This window comes from Dicentrarchus labrax, unplaced genomic scaffold (assembly GCF_905237075.1).
Source record: "Dicentrarchus labrax unplaced genomic scaffold, dlabrax2021, whole genome shotgun sequence".
NCBI lineage: Eukaryota > Metazoa > Chordata > Actinopteri > Moronidae > Dicentrarchus > Dicentrarchus labrax.
The window spans coordinates 2380879-2400774 of NW_026136716.1; the positions used below are offsets into that span (position 1 = coordinate 2380879).

At 39.1% G+C, this 19896-nt stretch overlaps 1 protein-coding gene and 1 long non-coding RNA gene across 4 annotated transcripts in view; one reads left to right on the forward strand and one right to left on the reverse strand.

The window, feature by feature from the left end:
• Positions 1-19896, reverse strand: part of LOC127378595 (uncharacterized) — a 44637-nt gene that overhangs the window by 5682 nt on the left and 19059 nt on the right. Inside the window, exons 13-21 of one of the 2 annotated variants that reach the window (XM_051427605.1) lie at positions 19148-19412; positions 17594-17736; positions 15036-15479; positions 13611-14018; positions 11804-12115; positions 9569-9694; positions 6417-6824; positions 5038-5445; positions 3692-4099 (exon numbers count right to left, since the gene is read on the reverse strand). In XM_051427605.1, coding sequence (XP_051283565.1) covers positions 3692-4099; positions 5038-5445; positions 6417-6824; positions 9569-9694; positions 11804-12115; positions 13611-14018; positions 15036-15479; positions 17594-17736; positions 19148-19412 — 2922 coding nt within the window. Of the gene's footprint in view, positions 1-3691; positions 4100-5037; positions 5446-6416; positions 6825-9568; positions 9695-11803; positions 12116-13610; positions 14019-15035; positions 15480-17593; positions 18002-19147; positions 19413-19896 lie in introns of both variants that reach the window. The other variant, XM_051427606.1, reaches the window with a different exon arrangement.
• Positions 3698-19370, forward strand: LOC127378596 (uncharacterized). 2 transcript variants are annotated; one of them, XR_007888101.1, is made up of 3 exons: positions 3698-3817; positions 17720-17826; positions 19238-19370. It is a non-coding gene; the product is annotated as an uncharacterized LOC127378596 (long non-coding RNA). The 2 variants fall into 2 exon arrangements; XR_007888100.1 differs by lacking the exon at positions 3698-3817 and adding an exon at positions 9569-9694.

The window sequence follows — 19896 nt, forward strand, 5'->3', positions numbered from 1 at the left end:
ATTTCTCCACATTGGTGCAGTAGAAATATGTTTTTTATTCATCATGGTCGCATTAAACACTTTAATGTAACATGTTTTATTTTAAATGTAGGTTACTGTTCTTAATACCTTTATTTTGAAAACCGGAAGTGAATACGCTGTTTCTCCGCAATTATCACAATGCTGAGAATATAACACTTATATAATATATATATAATATATATATAACACTCTTAATTGTGAGGCTGATTTGACCACGGAGATCGGAGTAACGGATTAACCGCAGTTAATGAGCCTAGAGGCATAACACACAGGAAGCACGTGCTCACAAGATCCATTTCTCGTGCTCACGAGAAACGTTTCACTCTTTTTTCCCCATGTCCCTTTAGGGGCTCCATATTACGTATGAAAGGACTACTACTAAAGGAATATAAACAACGGAGGAACGGACACAGACTGTACAGAATTTATGATCGCTTTAGAGTTTTTTTCTGTCTCTGTTGTTTACAGCACTGGTAAATCTGAATGAACTAACACAAACAATCTGTGTGTGGCTCACAATCACTTCGTATATTTGACAGTATTATCTAAGTTACATCTTCACTGTCTGAAAATATTTATTTGTCATAATTTCTAGTGTCATAGGGGCTGTAATATAGTGGTCAGTGTGACGGTAGCCTCGAGAAAGAACTCTGATAAACATGTTTGTATATTTTCAACAACGAGCACGAGGTAACCAGTTGTTTTAGATCAACCCCCAAATAAATGTTACCTGGGTGCTGACGTAATCAATCAATACATGACTGGAAGCAGTGAAACGGAGTCACTCCAGTGGCTCATGGACAAAAGCAATACGCTGGGGAACTGTATTGGTTTTGATCCAGTGAGATCGAAACCAGCTTGATGCTATTTAAACTTATATTTTCTAGAATTAATTTGTTTTGTGTGTGGCTGTAATGTAGGGCTCACTTATACATCTACTACTGTAGATATGAGACTTGAAAATCACCAGTAATATGTTTGTGAATGTCTGACGAATCTGGTGACAGAGACACATCACAGCTGCAGCACACAACATGCACACACGTACAGCAACCAGTTAGTTTGAACACCAGTTGGGATATAACACGGGCGACCCGGTGGGTTTTAAGAGGTTTTATACATCGAGAGCATTTCTATAAAATCCAGACCAGGCCTTTATTGGAGACCTGTGTTTATTTGGGACCCTGTTTTTATTGGAAGTTTTACGGTACATAGTCTAAGTAAAACTGCCATGGAAAATTTACTGACAAAGACAAAAAACAGCTAGTAAAGTTAACTTAAGAAGTTTTAATAGAGACTAGTCTTAAACATAAATAAAAGGTCACTTGAAATATCCTCTGTGAATTTTACTGAGAATTTCTGTGTGGAAATTGTTACTAAGATTTTTCTAAGTGAATATCTCTCCAAGTATCTTAACACATCTATGGTAGCAAAACTATTCACAAATGTGAGTGGAGAATTGTGTAGCTATGTCTAAATCTTTGTGTTTGTGTAATCAGATCAACAAATGTATTGACATTTGTAAATATGTAGAGAAATCTGTAAAAGCAGACAAACATATTAATGACTCAGTCTAACTTTTTGCTCCGAGAGCTGGAAATACAGACAATTCATCGGTTACAACTCAGACAAGACTCTCAATTGGCTCTTTTTAGACATGACTTTTGTTAAACTTCTGCTGTGGCAGATCTGCAAATGCATGTGGGGATTTGTGTGTGTGTGTGTAGAGATTTGTCTGTGTGCCTCAGTAACTACACAGCCTACAGACCACCAGTCAGCGGTAGCGTGACATTGCTGTGCTGTCTATTATTTTCCAAGAAGGAACTCTAAAGGTGCTCCGGTCGGGTTTTTGAGACCGCTCACTAGAAGCAGTATCTGAAACTGATCACAGAGTATATTTAAAGCTTTATGTTTATAGTGTAGCCTTATTTATTTATTTATTATTAATTACTATTCTTAACAACATTGTAGATTAGGTATTAAACCTATATATCATTGACCAGTTTTTAATGGCAGGAACAATCTTGTGGGACAAACCATCTAATGTACAGATTATGTTGAATTGAGAACATTTGTACAGTCAGATGAAATAGTCCAATTGTATGTGTGTTATTAGCTGTGATAATATCAAACTATATTAAAGGACAATTCCAGCGCAAAATGAACCTGGGGTTAATAACACATGTGTCCCGAGTTGGTTCGGTCTCTGGGATATGTTTTCATTCATTCAAGACTCAAAATAGCACCACACTTACACGGTAGCATAATGAGGGCCCCTACCTGTAAACTGAAGCATTGAGAACTTTGTAAGTGTACAGAGTTTATTAAAAAGATAGTTTAGAACAACAGTAGCGTTCACATATACAGGCGGGCGCCATCTTGGGAAAACAGTCACGTGACCAGTCCAACTCACTGAGATGTGACTTGAACGCACCATCTCACGTGAACTCACGTTGTTGCCGGAAGAAAGCCCTGAACGCAACAGAGACTACTAGTCTACTAGTGCTTCCACAGGATACACACTGAAGAGATGGCGGATTATTCAACTGAATCTGAAGACATCGACAACGAACCCTTTCAGTTTGATGGACGTCCTTATCTTTTCGAGCCGGAATATACAGACGAAGAGCTGCAGGAGAGAGAGAGAGAGAGAGAGAGAGAGAGAGAGAGAGAGAGAGAGAGAGAGAGAGACAGAGAGAGCGAGAGAGAGACAGAGAGAGCGAGAGAGAGAGAGACAGAGACAGAGAGAGCAAGAGAGAGAGCGAGAGAGAGAGACAGAGAGAGCGAGAGCGCGAGAGACAGAGAGAGATGAGAAAGAGAGAGAGACAGAGAGAGACAGAGAGAGAGAGAGAGCGAGAGAGAGAGAGAGAGAGAGCTACCGGTAGTCAATGCTGCAACACAGCCTCGTACTTCAGGAAACTGGTGGTGTACCTGCGGACATTGTGAAGCTATGGCCACTGAAGAGGAGTGCCTGTGTTGCACGCAGTGTTTTGTACAGTGTGAAGATTTCCCCTCTCTGATAAACAGAGCTGCACTTGAAACTTTTTCCCATGTCCCGAAAATAAATTTGAGGCAGCGACTCATACCGGAGGGACCAGAAGCACAGTTATCCACTGAGTAAGTACACTAGATGAGTTATGTTTTATATCGGTGCGATTATTTCTGATATATTGAGCAAATTCGACTGGTCACGTGACTGTTTTCCCAAGATGGCGCCCGCCTGTATATGTGAACGATACTGTTGTTCTAAACTATCTTTTAATAAACTGTCTGTACACTTACAACGTTATCGATGCTTCAGTTTACAGGTAGGGGCCCTCATTATGCTACCGTGTAAGTGTGGTGCTATTTTGAGTCTTGTTTGTGGAATAGAAATAGATTTCTTTTCACGTTACTCGGTGCCCCGTTGACCAGCGTTATAAGCTAATTAGCAGTTTGTGCTAAAACTGGTCACGTGCGATTAGAATGAAAACATCCCAGAGACCGAACCAACTCTGGACACATGTGTTATTAACCCCAGGTTCATTTTGCGCCGGAATTGTCCTTTAAAATACTGCTGAATAATGAATCCACTGATAGACAGCAATCATCTCTTTCAACATTTTGTTCAATTTTAAATTATAGTCAAATAATGTTTTCACAAACTTCCTTTCAATATTATCAGACTTACCTGAGATGTGAGATATAAGGCAGACACTGTAGGAAACTCCTCACTTCACTCTCTTCATGTGAGCAGCCTGTCAGCTTCACTTGTTTCTTCTCTGATTGGAGTTTCAGCACTTCCAGGAGGATGGAGGTATTTCTCTCTGAGAGGTTTATGAACCAGACTGCAGGAGCTGACTGGAGAACTGACTGTGATGATGGAAGGACACTCAAGCCTGTTTCACAACCATAAGAGTAAAGGTCCAGCAGGAAATCACACCATTTCTCTCTAAGAGGGAATGTTTTATATCTGCACACTGATGATAACAGCTCAAGTATCTTCTCTCCTGTCTGCTGTTCTCTCTCTGCCGCTGCACAGAACAGATTCCCAAAGAACTTGGTTTCTTCATAACGATCTGACGACTGAGGAACAAAACTGAAATAAAGAGAAGGAAACATTTTATGATGATTTGATCTCAGCTGCATAAAACAGCAACACAGTACTGATGGGCTGTGCTGTATAAAATCAAATAAAACTTTAAAGTTTTAAAAGTAAAATATATTCACAATACATAAATGTACAGAGTGGAATAACAAAAGTTATTTACAATCCTGTTGTGCAATGCTTCACCTTGCTCCTGAAATGAAAGTCGTGTAAGTTACAGTTGCTACACTACATCTGTCTGTGCTGACACTAAATGATGAATATTTCTGGTGTCTGAAATCTTAATTTGCTGCTTACTATACAGCTGGATCAATGTTCATTGTGATCAGTACAGTTCAGTCCAGTCTTCAGTTGAAAGGAATATAAATTCATCATTCCTTTTGTTTTATTTTGTATCTTTGCAGAAGTACTTGATCAAAGTCCTCTCATTGACTCCTCTGGATTATTCATAGTTCAAACATCCTGCTCAGTCACTGCTCACTCTCCTACAATCAGGGTAGCCAGTGAATGAGTGTCCCATCCAGTATCCATAAACAATTATATTTGGGGACCAGATATGTTCATGATTCAGTCCTCAAAATGTAAACTACTTCATAATTGTCTTCAGATGAGTCGTACAGTAAATCCAACACTAACACATTGATGTACTTAGAGGGAGGGATGCACCGACACCACTGTTTTTCAGACCAAAATAAACTGCTGACATTGCTTCTCCTCTGCCAACCTGCTCAACTAACAAGAGGTCACATAACGTGATGCTGCTGTAAAGTGGAATATGTAAAGTAGTACTTTTATGATTATACTTATGAGTACACATCCTGATGGCATGGAAGTACTTTCAATATTACAAACTAACAGTGAGTTGCTGTAGATGTAAGAACACAATTCCACAAATGTAACTGAAGTCATGTGATGAACAATTAATTTACCTGAGCTGTGAGATATAAGGCAGACACTGTAGGAAACTCCTCACTTCACTCTCTTCATGTGAGCAGCCTGTCAGCTCCACTTGTTTCTTCTTTGATTGGAGTTTCAGCACTTCCAGGAGGATGGAGGGCTTTCTCTCTGAGAGGTTTATGGACCAGACTGCAGGAACTGACTGGAGAACTGACTGTAATGATGGAAGGACACTCAAGCCTGTTTCACAACCATAAGAGTAAAGGTCCAGCAGGAAATCACACCATTTCTCTTTAAGAGGGAATGTTTTATAGCTGCACACTGATGATAACAGCTCCAGTATCTTCTCTCCTGTCTGCTGTTCTCTCTCTGCCGCTGCACACAACAGATTCCCAAAGAACTTGGTTTCTTCATAACGATCTGATGACTGAGGAACAAAACTGAAATAAAGAGAAGGAAACATTTTATGATGATTTGATCTCAGCTGCATAAAACAGCAACACACTACTGATGGGCTGTGCTGTATAAAATCAAAATAAGTTTCAAGAGTAAAATATATTCACAATAAATAAATATACAGAGTGGAATAACAACAGTTATTTAAAATCCTGTTGTGCAATGCTTCACCTTGCTCCTGAAATGAAAGACGTGTAAATTACAGTTGCTACACTACATCTGTCTGTGCTGACACTAAATGATGATTATTTCTGGTGTCTGAAATCTTAATTTGCTGCTCACTATACAGCTGGATCAATGTTCATCGTGCTCAGTACAGTTCAGTCCAGTCTTCAGTTGAAAGGAATATAAATTTAGCAATCCTTGTGTTTTATTGTTTAATTGCTGTAAAATTCAACTGAAGAGATGTTACCTAATTTATCTTTGCAAAAGTACTTGATCAAAGTCCTCTCATTGACTCCTCTGGATTATTCACAGTTCCATCATCCTGCTCAGTCACAGCTCACTCTCCTACAATCAGGGTAGCCAGGGAATGAGTGTCCTATCCAGTATCCATAATCAATTATATTTGGGGACCAAATATGTTCATGATTCAGTCCTCAAAATGTGAACCACTTCATAGGTGTCTTCAGATGAGTCGTACAGTAAATCCAACACTAACACATTGTTGTACTTAGAGGGAGGGATGCACCGACACCACTGTTTTTCAGACCAAAATAAACTGCTGACATTGCTTCTCCTCTGCCAACCTGCTCAACTAACGAGAGGTCACATAACGTGATGCTGCTGTAAAGTGGAATGTGTAAAGCAGTATTTTTATGATTACACTTATGAGAACACATCCTGATGGCATGGAGTTACTTTTCAATATTACAAACTAACAGTGAGTTGCTGTAGATGTAAGAACACAATTCCACAAATGTCACTGAAGTCATTTGATGAACAATTAATTTACCTGAGCTGTGAGATATAAGGCAGACACTGTAGGAAACTCCTCACTTCACTCTCTTCATGTGAGCAGTCTGTCAGCTTCACTTGTTTCTTCTCTGATTGGAGTTTCAGCACTTCCAGGAGGATGGAGGTCTTTCTCTCTGAGAGGTTTATGGACCAGACTGCAGGAGCTGACTGGAGAACTGACTGTAATGATGGAAGGACACTCAAGCCTGTTATAGACCAATAAGAGTAAAGGTCCAGCTGGAAATCACACCATTTCTCTCTAAGAGGGAATTTTTTATATCTGCACACTGATGATAACAGCTCCAGTATCTTCTCTCCTGTCTGCTGTTCTCTCTCTGCTGCTGCACAGAACAGATTACCAAAGAACTTGGTTTCTTCATAACGATCTGACGACTGAGGAACAAAACTGAAATAAAGAGAAGGAAACATTTTATGATGATTTTATCTCAGCTGCATAAAACAGCAACACACTACTGATGGGCTGTGCTGTATAAAATCAAATTAAACTTTAAAGTTGAAATGAAAGACGTGTAAATTACAGTTGCTACACTACATCTGTCTGTCCTGACACTAAATGATGATAATTTCTTGTGTCTGAAATCTTAATTTGCTGCTCACTATACAGCTAATATTAAGTTAGCATTCCTTGTGTTTTACTTTTTTCCCTTGCTTTAAAATTAAACTGAAGAGATGTTACCTAATTTATCTTTGCAAAGGTACTTGTTGAAAGTCCTCTCATTGACTCCTCTGGATTATTCACAGTTCAAACATCATGCTCAGTCACTGCTCACTCTCCTACAATCAGGATAGCCAGCAGGGACGGCTGGTATATATGGACTAACAGGGCTAAGCCCCCCTATCTTTTACAGTAAAGATGAAAAACTATTTATTAAAAACCTTAGAACATATTGTTGGAATTTTGGTAGAACCTAGAGCAGCAACAGCACCAAAAAGTGACAGAAAAAACCCAGGATATATGATATATCTTGGGTTTTTTTCTGTGAATGGGCTAAATGTATTCAGCCAAAGCACAATAGCGTAAGCGTCCATTTGATTGTGATTGACAGGTGACGTGACACGCCCCCTTCATAAGGCTGACCTTCGACCAATAACAGCGCAGTAGCTACAGTACAGTGACCTTCGACCAATCACAGCGCAGTAGTTACAGTACAGTGACCTTCGACCAATCACAGCGCAGTAGCTACAGTACAGTGACCTTCGACCAATCACAGCGCAGTAGTTACAGTACAGTGACCTTCGACCAATCACAGCGCAGTACTTACAGTACAGTGACCTTCGACCAATCACAGCGCAGCAGCTACAGTACGGTGACCTTCGACCAATCACAGCACAGTAGTTACAGTGATGCTAGTTCGTAGTAATGGCGGGCATTAGCATGAACATTACTTTCTAATCAATTTTCTTTAAAGTCTTTGGAGGAAAAAATGGAAATACAGAGATTGAGAACACCTCATCAAAAAGGTGTTCAAATAACAGAAAAGGACAAACGACAAAATCGTAATTTTGTGTTCCGTGGTTTCAGCTAACGGACTGGCTAACAGCAAGTGTAGCTAGGAATTCACTTTTCTGTTTCCCATGTTTGCTGTTTGGAGGAGACTTGGTTTGGACCCAACAAGGAATTGTGGATTTAAAACATTTATCCGACAAAGTTAGGGAAACATGAATGCAGCACGAGCCACATTGGAAACAGCGTAAAGCTGTCATTGATGGGTAAAGTGAACATCGGCTGTCAGCTTAATGAGAGTCACTGCATCCTGTACAGAGACACAACGAGCTGGTAAAGAAACACAGACATTCACTATCACGGACTGTGGACTGTATTATATTATGTGGGGGACATGAGCTCGCCCTGCGGGGGTCCAATGAATCTCCCACTTCACTCCAGTTCTCTTTTTTACACAGTCAATTAGCTGATCACCTGTCAAACACACAGGTTGCAAAGTACACGTCTAAGACCACAGATTGTCTCAAAACGAGACAGGGCCTGGATCATTTTTCATGCTTCATATCTGAACTGCTGACCACAGATGACAATCAGCCAAATCCAGATGTGGACACAGCTGCAGCCGCTGTAACGCCGCGCAGGATGCGGCGCTCTGATAATGTCTCAGTAGCCGCACAGTGCTGTGACTTAATGGTCGAGAAGTCAAAGGCTCGCTTTGAGAAAGCCAGGCACTTGTTGTCTTTGCATGTGAACATTACCCAATGATCTTCAGGGAGAAACTGAAAGGTGAGCTGATGGTGAGGTACAGCAGGGTGGAGTCTGACATGGTGATTGACCTGTTTGTGTCGATGTGAGCTGCGTTTTAAATAAGGTATGCCCAAGCTCTGAAACAACTCTCCCTTCTACAAATAATTATTTTTGCTTTGGTTTTATAGATTTATGGTGTTGCAAATTGTTGCTGGTATTTTTCTATAATGTTGTTGTAGCGCAATTGGCATGTGCTGATGTGTACAGAGGAGAGAGAGAGAGAGAGAGAGAGAGAGAGAGAGAGAGAGAGAGAGATTTTTCTTTGGCATCAGGTCTTTCTTTTGGGTTTGTCTCCCCAGTGTTGCCGTAGAGCCCTTGCTATAACAAAGTATAGAATTTTGTTGCTGTAACTTGATGTGATGCTGCTGTGGCTGCTGTGTGACGTATTGATGAGTGTAAAGCACTTGTTAGCCCACCCACCCAAAATCTCCACCAGCCGTCACTGGTAGCCAGTGAATGAGTGTCCCATCCAGTATCCATAACCAATTATATTTGGGGACCAAATATGTTCATGATTCAGTCCTCAAAATGTGAACCACTTCATAAGTGTCTTCAGATGAGTCGTACAGTAAATCCAACACTAACACATTGATGTACTTAGAGGGAGGGATGCACCGACACCACTGTTTTTCAGACCAAGATAAACTGCTGACATTGCTTCTCCTCTGCCAACCTGCTCAACTAACAAGAGGTCACATAACGTGATGCTGCTGTAAAGCTGAATGTGTAAAGCAGTATTTTTATGATTACACTTATAAGAACACATCCTGATTGCATGGAAGTACTTTCAATATTACAAACTAACAGTGAGTTGCTGTAGATGTAAGAACACAATTCCACAAATGTAACTGAAGTCATGTGATGAACAATTAATTTACCTGAGCTGTGAGATATAAGGCAGACACTGTAGGAAACTCCTCACTTCACTCTCTTCATGTGAGCAGCCTGTCAGCTTCACTTGTTTCTTCTCTGATTGGAGTTTCAGCACTTCCAGGAGGATGGAGGTCTTTCTCTTTGAGAGGTTTATGAACCAGACTGCAGGAACTGACTGGAGAACTGACTGTGATGATGGAAGGACACTCAACCATGTTTTAGTCTCACAGTCCTTCAGGTGGGAGTAAAGATCCAGCAGGAAATCACACTGATATTCCCTCTCATCATCATCATCATATTCATCCATGTCATTAAAAGGGAATGTTTCATATCTGCACACTGATGATAAAAGCTCCAGTATCTTCTCTCCTGTCTGCTGTTCTCTCTCTGCTGCTGCACAGAACAGATTCCCAAAGAACTTGGTTTTACCTTCAAACCAGTAATAGACACTGTAATGAGAATTGAACATTTTGTTATGATATGATGTCAACAGCAGAAAAAGAGCCATACATTACTGATATGGAGTTTATCTGATAAAAGCCTACAAATACCTGCTAATGAACATCATACAGTGAAATCAAAAACAATGATTTTAAGGGTTATATGTGGATTTTTACTGAATGAAATTCTTCACTAAATGTTAGTCACTAAATGATGGGACGGTGGGTCTCCTCCTGACTGGCAGGTTGAGTGTCTACTGCTGGTTTGTTTCTGCGCAACACCCGGCACTTTTAAAATGTCTTGACCTCCCAACACTCAGCTTCTTTCTTTCCTCGGTTCTCAAAGAATCTATTGTGTTATTTGGTTAGTTCTGTAAAAACATTTGTTGTAAATTCGCTTGAAAATATTGGAGATTTGTGTCAATATTATTATTCTATTTTTCTGGTTTGTATATAGTGGATGTTGTAGAGGTGAACTGACATTCCTTTTGCCCTATTTTATCCTGCTTTTCATGTTAGAGAGTTAGAGTTAGTAAATGTCTTTTGTTTTATTTACTTTCACCTAGGAATTAGCAATCACTAGTTTGGAGAAGTTAGATCTCTGTTTATTGTTTTGGCCTTGGTTCACCGTGAAGTTGGTTTCTAGACCTGCCACAGGGTGGCTGTGGCTCAGAGGAAGAGCGGGTTGCCCACTAATCGGAAGGTTGTTGGTTCGATCCCTGGCTCCTACCGCCACATGTCGAAATGTCCTTGAGCAAGATACTGAATCCCGAATTGCTTCCGATGCAGTGAATGGGTATGAATGCGTTAGTTTCTGTTCAATGGATTTTGCCGTGTGTGAAAGGGTGAATGTGGCACGTAGTGTAAAAGCGCTTTGAGTGGTCGGAAGACTAGAAAGGCGCTGTACAATTACATTTAGCATTTGTTCAACTTTTAGCTCACGATTGTAAAATAAATCACCTCACTTTAGTGGGAATCCTTTGTTCGGCTTTGTTTTGGGGACCAGGGAGGGAAAGTCCTTTTTCTTTCTTTTATGATTGTGCTCTTACCCCCAGACAGGAGCGTGACACCAAAACATTTATTAATCAATGAGCTCCAAAGCCTGAAATACTGGAACACAAGTTTTACCAGCCATCACTGTGTAAAACTCTATGAACCTTCATACGGTACTAGTGGAACTGTAAGAAAGCCTGTGTATCTCTGTTAAAGAGGGCGCCGTCGTGTCTATTAGTATCTTCACTCACTGCATGCAGAGCAGAGGAGAAAGTTGAGACACTTTGTTCAGGTTTTTACCTGAATCATTCTGTAAAATTATTACTGACTTCATACAGTTCTAGTGCAACATAAAAAGGATTTCCAGGGTTATCTTTTGTTGAGAAAAACAGCATGTGACCTATAAAACTATGAAGGGTGAACCCACGGAGCTGCAGCCAAGAGGACAATTGAACTCTGGATCACAGCTAAAACACAATATAATGGATGAAATGTGAAAACAGCAAAGATAAAGTACAAATATACATATTTACATACATACTGCATTACAAACCATCTTATGTACAATATATTTAATCAAGGATGTGATAATATATAACATGTTTTTCTACATTTTGTTAATTCATAAATTATAGTCAAAAAACCTTTTGACAAACTTCTTCTTAATATTATCTGACCTACCTGAGATGTGAGATATAAGGCAGACACTGTACGAAACTCCTCACTTCACTTTCTTCATGTGAGCAGCCTGTCAGCTCCACTTGTTTCTTCTCTGATTGGAGTTTCAGCACTTCCAGGAGGATGGAGGTCTTTCTCTCTGAGAGGTTTATGAACCAGACTGCAGGAGCTGACTGGAAAACTGACTGTAATGATGGAAGGACTCTCAACCCTGTTTTAGTTTCATAGTCCTTCAGGTGAGAGTGCAGATCCAACAGGAAATCACACTGAGATTTCTTGGCATCATAATACATGTATCTGTCATTAAGAGGGAATGTTTCATATCTGCACACTGATGATAACAGCTCCAGTATCTTCTCTCCTGTCTGCTGTTCTCTATCTGCTGCTGCACAGAACAGATTCCCAAAGAACTTGGTTTTACCTTCAAACCTTTGAGAGACACTGTAACGAGAATTGAACATTATGTTATGATATGATGTCAACAACAGAAAAAGAGCCATACATTACTGATATGGAGTTTATCTAATAAAATCCTACAAATATCTGCTTATGAACATCAGACAGTGAAATCTATCAACCTGCTCTGCTCTTCCCCCTCATCTTTGACACACACACACACACACACACACACACACACACACACACACACACACACACACACACACACACATCATGAAAGGACTACTACTAAAGGAATATAAACAATGGAGGAACGGACACAGACTGTACAGAATTTATGATCGATTCAGAGTTTTTTCTGTCTCTGTTGTTTACAGCACCAGTGAATCTGAATGAACTAACACAAACAATCTGTGTGTGGCTCACAATCGCTTCGTATATTTTGACAGTATTATCTAAGTTACATCTTCACTGTCTGAAAATATTTCTTTGTCATAATGTCTAGTGTCATAGGGGGCGGTAATATAGTGGTCAGTGTGACGGTAGCCTTATACATTTACTACTGTAGATATGAGACTTGAAAATCACCAGTAATATGTTTGTGAATGTCTGAAGAATCTGGTGACAGAGACACATCACAGCTGCAGCACACAACACGCACACACGTACAGCAACCAGTTAGTTTGAACACCAGTTGGGATATAACACGGGCGACCCGGTGGGTTTTAAGAGGTTTTATACATCGAGATCATTTCTATAAAATCTAGACCAGGCCTTTATTGGAGACCTGTGTTTATTTGGTACCCTGTTTTTATTGGAAGTTTTACGGTACATAGTAAAACTGCCATGGAAAATTTACTGACAAACACAAAAAACAGCTAGTAAAGTTAACTTAAGACGTTTTAATAGAGACTAGTCTTAAACATAAGTAAAAGGTCACTTGAAATATCCTCTGTGAATTTTATTAAGAATTTCTGTGTGGAAATTGTTACTAAGATTTTTCCAAGTGAATATCTCTCCAAGTATCTTACCATATCTATGGTAGCAAACCTATTCACAAATGTGAGTGGAGAATTGTGTAGCTATGTCTAAATATGTGTGTTTGTGTAATCAGATCAACAAATGTATTGAGATTTGTAAATATGTAGAGAAATCTGTAGAAGCAGACAAACATGTTAATGACTAAGTCTAAGTTTTAGATCAGATAGCTGGAAATACAGACAATTCATCGGTTTCAACTCAGACAAGACTCTCAATTGGCTCTTTTTAGACATGACTTTTGTTAAACTTCTGCTGTGGCAGATCTGCAAATGCATGTGGGGATTTGTGTGTGTGTTTGTAGAGAGATTTGTCAGTCAGATGACATAGTCTAATTGTATGTGTGTTATTAGCTGTGATAATATCAAACTATATTAAAATACTGCTGAATAATGAATCCACTGACAGACAGCAATCATCTCTTTCAACATTTTGTTCAATTTTAAATTAAAGTCAAATAATGTTTTGACAAACTTCCTTTCAATATTATCAGACTTACCTGAGCTGTGAGATATAAGGCAGACACTGTAGGAAACCCCTCACTTCATTCTCTTCATGTGAGCAGCCTGTCAGCTTCACTTGTTTCTTCTCTGATTGGAGTTTCAGCACTTCCAGGAGGATGGAGGGCTTTCTCTCTGAGAGGTTTATGGACCAGACTGCAGGAGCTGACTGGAGAACTGACTGTAATAATGGAAGGACACTCAAGCCTGTTTCACAACCATAAGAGTAAAGGTCCAGCTGGAAATCCCACCATTTCTCTCTAAGAGGGAATGTTTTATATCTGCACACTGATGATAACAGCTCCAGTATCTTCTCTCCTGTCTGCTGTTCTCTCTCTGCTGCTGCACAGAACAGATTCCCAAAGAACTTGGTTTCTTCATAACGATCTGACGACTGAGGAACAAAACTGAAATAAAGAGAAGGAAACATTTTATGATGATTTTATCTCAGCTGCATAAAACAGCAACACACTACTGATGGGCTGTGCTGTATAAAATCAAATTAAACTTTAAAGTTTTAAAAGTAAAATATATTCACAATAAATAAATGTACAGAGTGGAATAACAAAAGTTATTTAAAATTCTGTTGTGTAATGCTTAACCTTGCTCCTGAATTAAAAGACGTGTAAATTACAGTTGCTACACTACATCTGTCTGTGCTGACACTAAATGATGATTATTTCTGGTGTCTGAAATCTTAATCTGCTGCTCACTATACAGCTGGATCAATGTTCATTGTGATCAGTACAGTTCAGTCCAGTCTTCAGTTGAATGGAATATAAATTCAGCATTCCTTGTGTTTTATTTTTTATATCAACCAATTACAATCGGTGACTGATCAATAAGAGCAACCTTTGTTTTATTTTTTTAATTGCTGTAAAATTAAACTGAAGAGATGTTACCTAATTTATCTTTGCAAAAGTACTTCATCAAAGTCCTCTCATTGACTCCTCTGGATTATTCACAGTTCAAACATCCTGCTCAGTCACTGCTCACTCTCCTACAATCAGGGTAGCCAGGAAATGAGTGTCCCATCCAGTATCCATAACCAATTATATTTGGGGACCAGATATGTTCATGATACAGGCCTCAAAATGTGAACCACTGATGAGTTGTACAGTAAATCCAACACTGACACATTGATGTACTTAGAGGGAGGGATGCACCGACACCACTTTGACCAAAATAAACTGCTGACATTGCTTCTCCTCTGCCAACCTGCTCAACTAACAAGAGGTCACATAACGTGATGCTGCTGTAAAGTGGAATGTGTAAAGCAGTATTTTTATGATTACACTTATGAGAACACATCCTGATGGCATGGAGTTACTTTTCAATATTACAAACTAACAGTGAGTTGCTGTAGATGTAAGAACACAACTCCACAAATGTAACTGAAGTCATGTGATGAACAATTAATTTACCTGAGCTGTGAGATATAAGGCAGACACTGTAGATAACTCCTCACTTCACTCTCTTCATGTGAGCGGCCTGTCAGCTTCACTTGTTTCTTCTCTGATTGGAGTTTCAGCACTTCCAGGAGGATGGAGGTCTTTCTCTCTGAGAGGTTTATGAACCAGACTGCAGGAGCTGACTGGAGAACTGACTGTAATGATGGAAGGACACTCAAGCCGGTTTTAGTCTCATAGTCCTTCAGGTGGGAGTAAAGATCCAGCAGGAAATCACACCGATATTCCCTCTCATTATCATCATCATATTCATCCATGTCATTAAAAGGGAATGTTTCATATCTGCACACTGATGATAACAGCTTCAGTATCTTCTCTCCCTTCTGCTGTTCTCTCTCTGCTGCTGCACAGAACAGATTCCCAAAGAACTTGGCTTCACCTTCAAACCTCTGAGAGACACTGTAACAAGAATTGAACATTCTGTTATGATATGATGTCAACAACAGAAAAAGAGCCATACATTACTGATATGGAGTTTATCGGATAAAAGCCTACAAATACCTGCTAATGAACATCAGACAGTGAAATCTATCAACCTAAAAGTCAAGTAACAATAATTTTAAGGGTGTTCCAGTCAGAGTTTTTGAGACCGCTCACTAGAAGCAGTAGGCTATCGGTCGATACCAATCACAGTATATATTTAAAGCTTTATGTTTATAGTGTAGCCTTTTTTATTTATTATTATTTACTATTCTTAACATTCTAGATTAAGTATTATTATTAAATTATGAATTGACAACTGTGTATTTATTGGCAAGAAACATGTTCAACCTGACACAAGTTAAACTGCAGCCTGTTGTTTATTATTGGGAGCAGCTTAGAGTTTAACAGAGTTTCCACAGAATGACAGTGGAACTGTGGAGGGTATATTTCTATTTCTATAGGTCATTGATTATTTCATTATGTCCACTAATCGGAAGGTTGTTGGTTCGATCCCTGGCTCCTACCGCCACATGTCGAAATATCCTTGAGCAAGATACTGAATCCCGCATTGCTTCCGATGCAGTGAATGGGTATGAATGCGTTAGTTTCTGTTCAATGGATTTTGCCGTGTGTGAAAGGGTGAATGTGGCACGTAGTGTAAAAGTGCTTTGAGTGGTCGGAAGACTAGAAAGGCGCTATACAATTACATTTAGTATTTGTTCAACTTTTAGCTCACGATTGTAAAATAAATCACCTCACTTTAGTGGGAATCCTTTGTTCGGCTTTGTTTTGGGGACCAGGGAGGGAAAGTCCTTTTTCTTTCTTTTATGATTGTGCTCTTACCCCCCAGACAGGAACACCAAAACATTTATTAATCAATGAGCTCCAAAGCCTGAAATACTGGAACACAAGTTTTAACAGCCATCACTGTGTAAAACGCTATGAACCTTCATACAGTACTAGTGGAACTGTAAGAAAGCCTGTGTATCTCTGTTCACGAGGGCGCCGTCGTGTCTGTTAGTGTCTTCATGAGACAAGTCGGGACACTTTGTTCAGGATTTTACCTGCTGTCGTCCATCGAAGAACATAATGTAAGTTATCTTTGTGTGTCTACCGTGTTTTCATTCATCAAGTAAGGTTAGTTTTCACACTTTCATTCTCATATTTTGTAATTATCCAGTATATCATATATTGTTATTCTCTTTGTAAATCACACACACACACACACACACACACACACACACACACACACACACACACACACACACACACCTATACTCACAATCACTGTCACCCTGGCATCAGCCTGTTTATGTCTGTCTACTGTAATTCCTACAATAAAACTCGTTGACCTGAGGATCCTCTCTTCTATCCTGATTCTTTGACTGCAATCAGATCCATATCTGCCGACCCAAACCAATCTCAAGGTCCAAAGGACGACCTTCACTTGCAGTAATAGAATAAGGATTTCTAGTGGTATCACATCCTGATGACTTGGAGTTTGTTTTCAATATTACTAATAAACAACTTGATCAGAATCCTCTCATCACTGAATCATTAATCATTCAAACATTCTGCTCAGTTACACTTAATTTATTGGCTAAAAGCAATTCTTTATCCAGATAATTTATGAACCAATTAGCTCCAAATACTGAAATACTGGACCACAAGTTTGTACCTGCATCATTCTGTACAATTATTACTGACTTCCTACAGTACTAGTGCTACACAATAAGGATTTCCAGGGTTATTTTTGTTGAATAAAACAACATGTGACCTATAAAACTATGAAGGGTGAACCCCAGGAGCTGCAGCTGAGAGGACAATTGAACTCTGGATCACAGCTAAAACACTATATTATGGATGAAGAGTGAAAACAACAAAGATAAAGTACAAAACATACTGCATTACAAATCATCTTATGTACAATATATTTAATCAAGGATGTTATAATATCAAACTATATTAAAATACTGCTAAATAATTACTGTACTGAGAAACAACATTCATGTTTTTCTACATTTTGTTCATTCATAAATTATAGTCAAACAACCTTTTGACCAACTTTAACTTAATATTATCAGACTTACCTGAGCTGTGAGATATAAGGCAGACACTGTAGGAAACTCCTCACTTCACTCTCTTCATGTGAGCAGCCTGTCAGCTTCACGTGTTTCTTCTCTGATTGGAGTTTCAGCACTTCCAGGAGGATGGAGGTCTTTCTCTCTGAGAGGTTTATGGACCAGACTGCAGGAGCTGACTGGAGAACTGACTGTAATGATGGAAGGACACTCAACCCTGTTTCACAACCATAAGAGTAAAGGTCCATGAGGAAATCACACCATTTCTCTTTAAGAGGGAATGTTTTATATCTGCACACTGATGATAACAGCTCCAGTATCTTCTCTCCTGTCTGCTGTTCTCTCTCTGCTGCTGCACAGAACAGATTCCCAAAGAACTTGGTTTCTTCATAGCGATCTGACAACTGAAGAACAAAACTGAAACAAAGAGAATGAAACATTTTATGATGATTTGATCTCAGCTGCATAAAACAGCAACACACTACTGATGGGCTGTGCTGTATAAAATCAAATTAAACTTTAAAGTTTAAAAGTAAAATTTATTCACAATACATAAATATACATAGTATATACAATACATATAGAGTGGAATAACAAAAGTTATTTAAAATTCTGTTGTGCAATGCTTCACCTTGCTCCTGAATTAAAAGACGTGTAAATTACAGTTGCTACACTACATCTGTCTGTGCTGACACTAAATGATGATTGTTTCTGGCGTCTGAAATCTTAATTTGCTGCTCACTATACAGCTGGATCAATGTTCATCATGATCAGTACAGTTCAGTCCAATCTTCAGTTGAAAGGAATATAAATTCAGCATTCCTTGTGTTTTATTTTTTTTAATTGCTGTAAAATTAAACTGAAGAGATGTTACCTAATTTATCTTTGCAAAAGTACTTGATCAAAGTCCTCTCATTGACTCCTCTGGATTATTCATAGTTCAAACATCCTGCTCAGTCACTGCTCACTCTCCTACAATCAGGGTAACCAGTGAATGAGTGTCCCATCCAGTATCCATAACCAATTATATTTGGGGACCAGATATGTTCATGATTCAGTCCTCAAAATGTGAACCACTTCATAAGTGTCTTCAGATAAGTCGTACAGTAAATCCAACACTAACACATTGATGTATTTAGAGGGAGGGATGCACCGACACCACTGTTTTTCAAACCAAAATAAACTGCTGACATTGCTTCTCCTCTGCCAACCTGCTCAACTAACGAGAGGTCACATAACGTGATGCTGCTGTAAAGTGGAATGTGTAAAGCAGTACTTTTATGATTATACTTATGAGAACACATCCTGATGGCATGGAGTTACTTTTCAATATTACAAACTAACAGTGAGTTGCTGTAGATGTAAGAACACAATTCCACAAATGTAACTGAAGTCATGTGATGAACAATTAATTTACCTGAGCTGTGAGATATAAGGCAGACACTGTAGGGAAACTCCTCACTTCACTCTCTTCATGTGAGCAGCCTGTCAGCTTCACTTGTGTTTCTTCTCTGATTGGAGTTTCAGCACTTCCAGTAGGATGGAGGTATTTCTCTCTGAGAGGTTTATGGACCAGACTGCAGGAACTGACTGGAGAACTGACTGTGATGATGGAAGGACACTCAAGCCTGTTTCACAACCATAAGAGTAAAGGTCCAGCAGGAAATCACACCATTTCTCTTTAAGAGGGAATGTTTTATATCTGCACACTGATGATAACAGCTCCAGTATCTTCTCTCCTGTCTGCTGTTCTCTCTCTGCCGCTGCACAGAACAGATTCCCAAAGAACTTGGTTTCTTCATAACGATCTGACGACTGAGGAACAAAACTGAAATAAAGAGAAGGAAACATTTTATGATGATTTTATCTCAGCTGCATAAAACAGCAACACACTACTGATGGGCTGTGCTGTATAAAATCAAATTAAACTTTGAAGTTTTAAAAGTAAAATATATTCACAATACATAAATATACAGAGTGGAATAACAAAAGTTATTTAAAATCCTGTTGTGCAATGCTTCACCTTGCTCCGGAAATGAAAGACGTGTAAATTACAGTTGCTACACTACATCTGTCTGTGCTGACACTAAATGATGATTATTTCTGGTGTCTGAAATCTTAATCTGCTGCTCACTATACAGCTGGATCAATGTTCATCGTGATCAGTACAGTTCAGTCCAGTCTTCAGTTGAAAGGAATATAAATACAGCATTCCTTTTGTTTTATTTTTTAATTGCTGTAAAATTAAACTGAAGAGATGTTACCTAATTTGTCATTGCAAAAGTACTTGATCAAAGTCCTCTCATTGACTC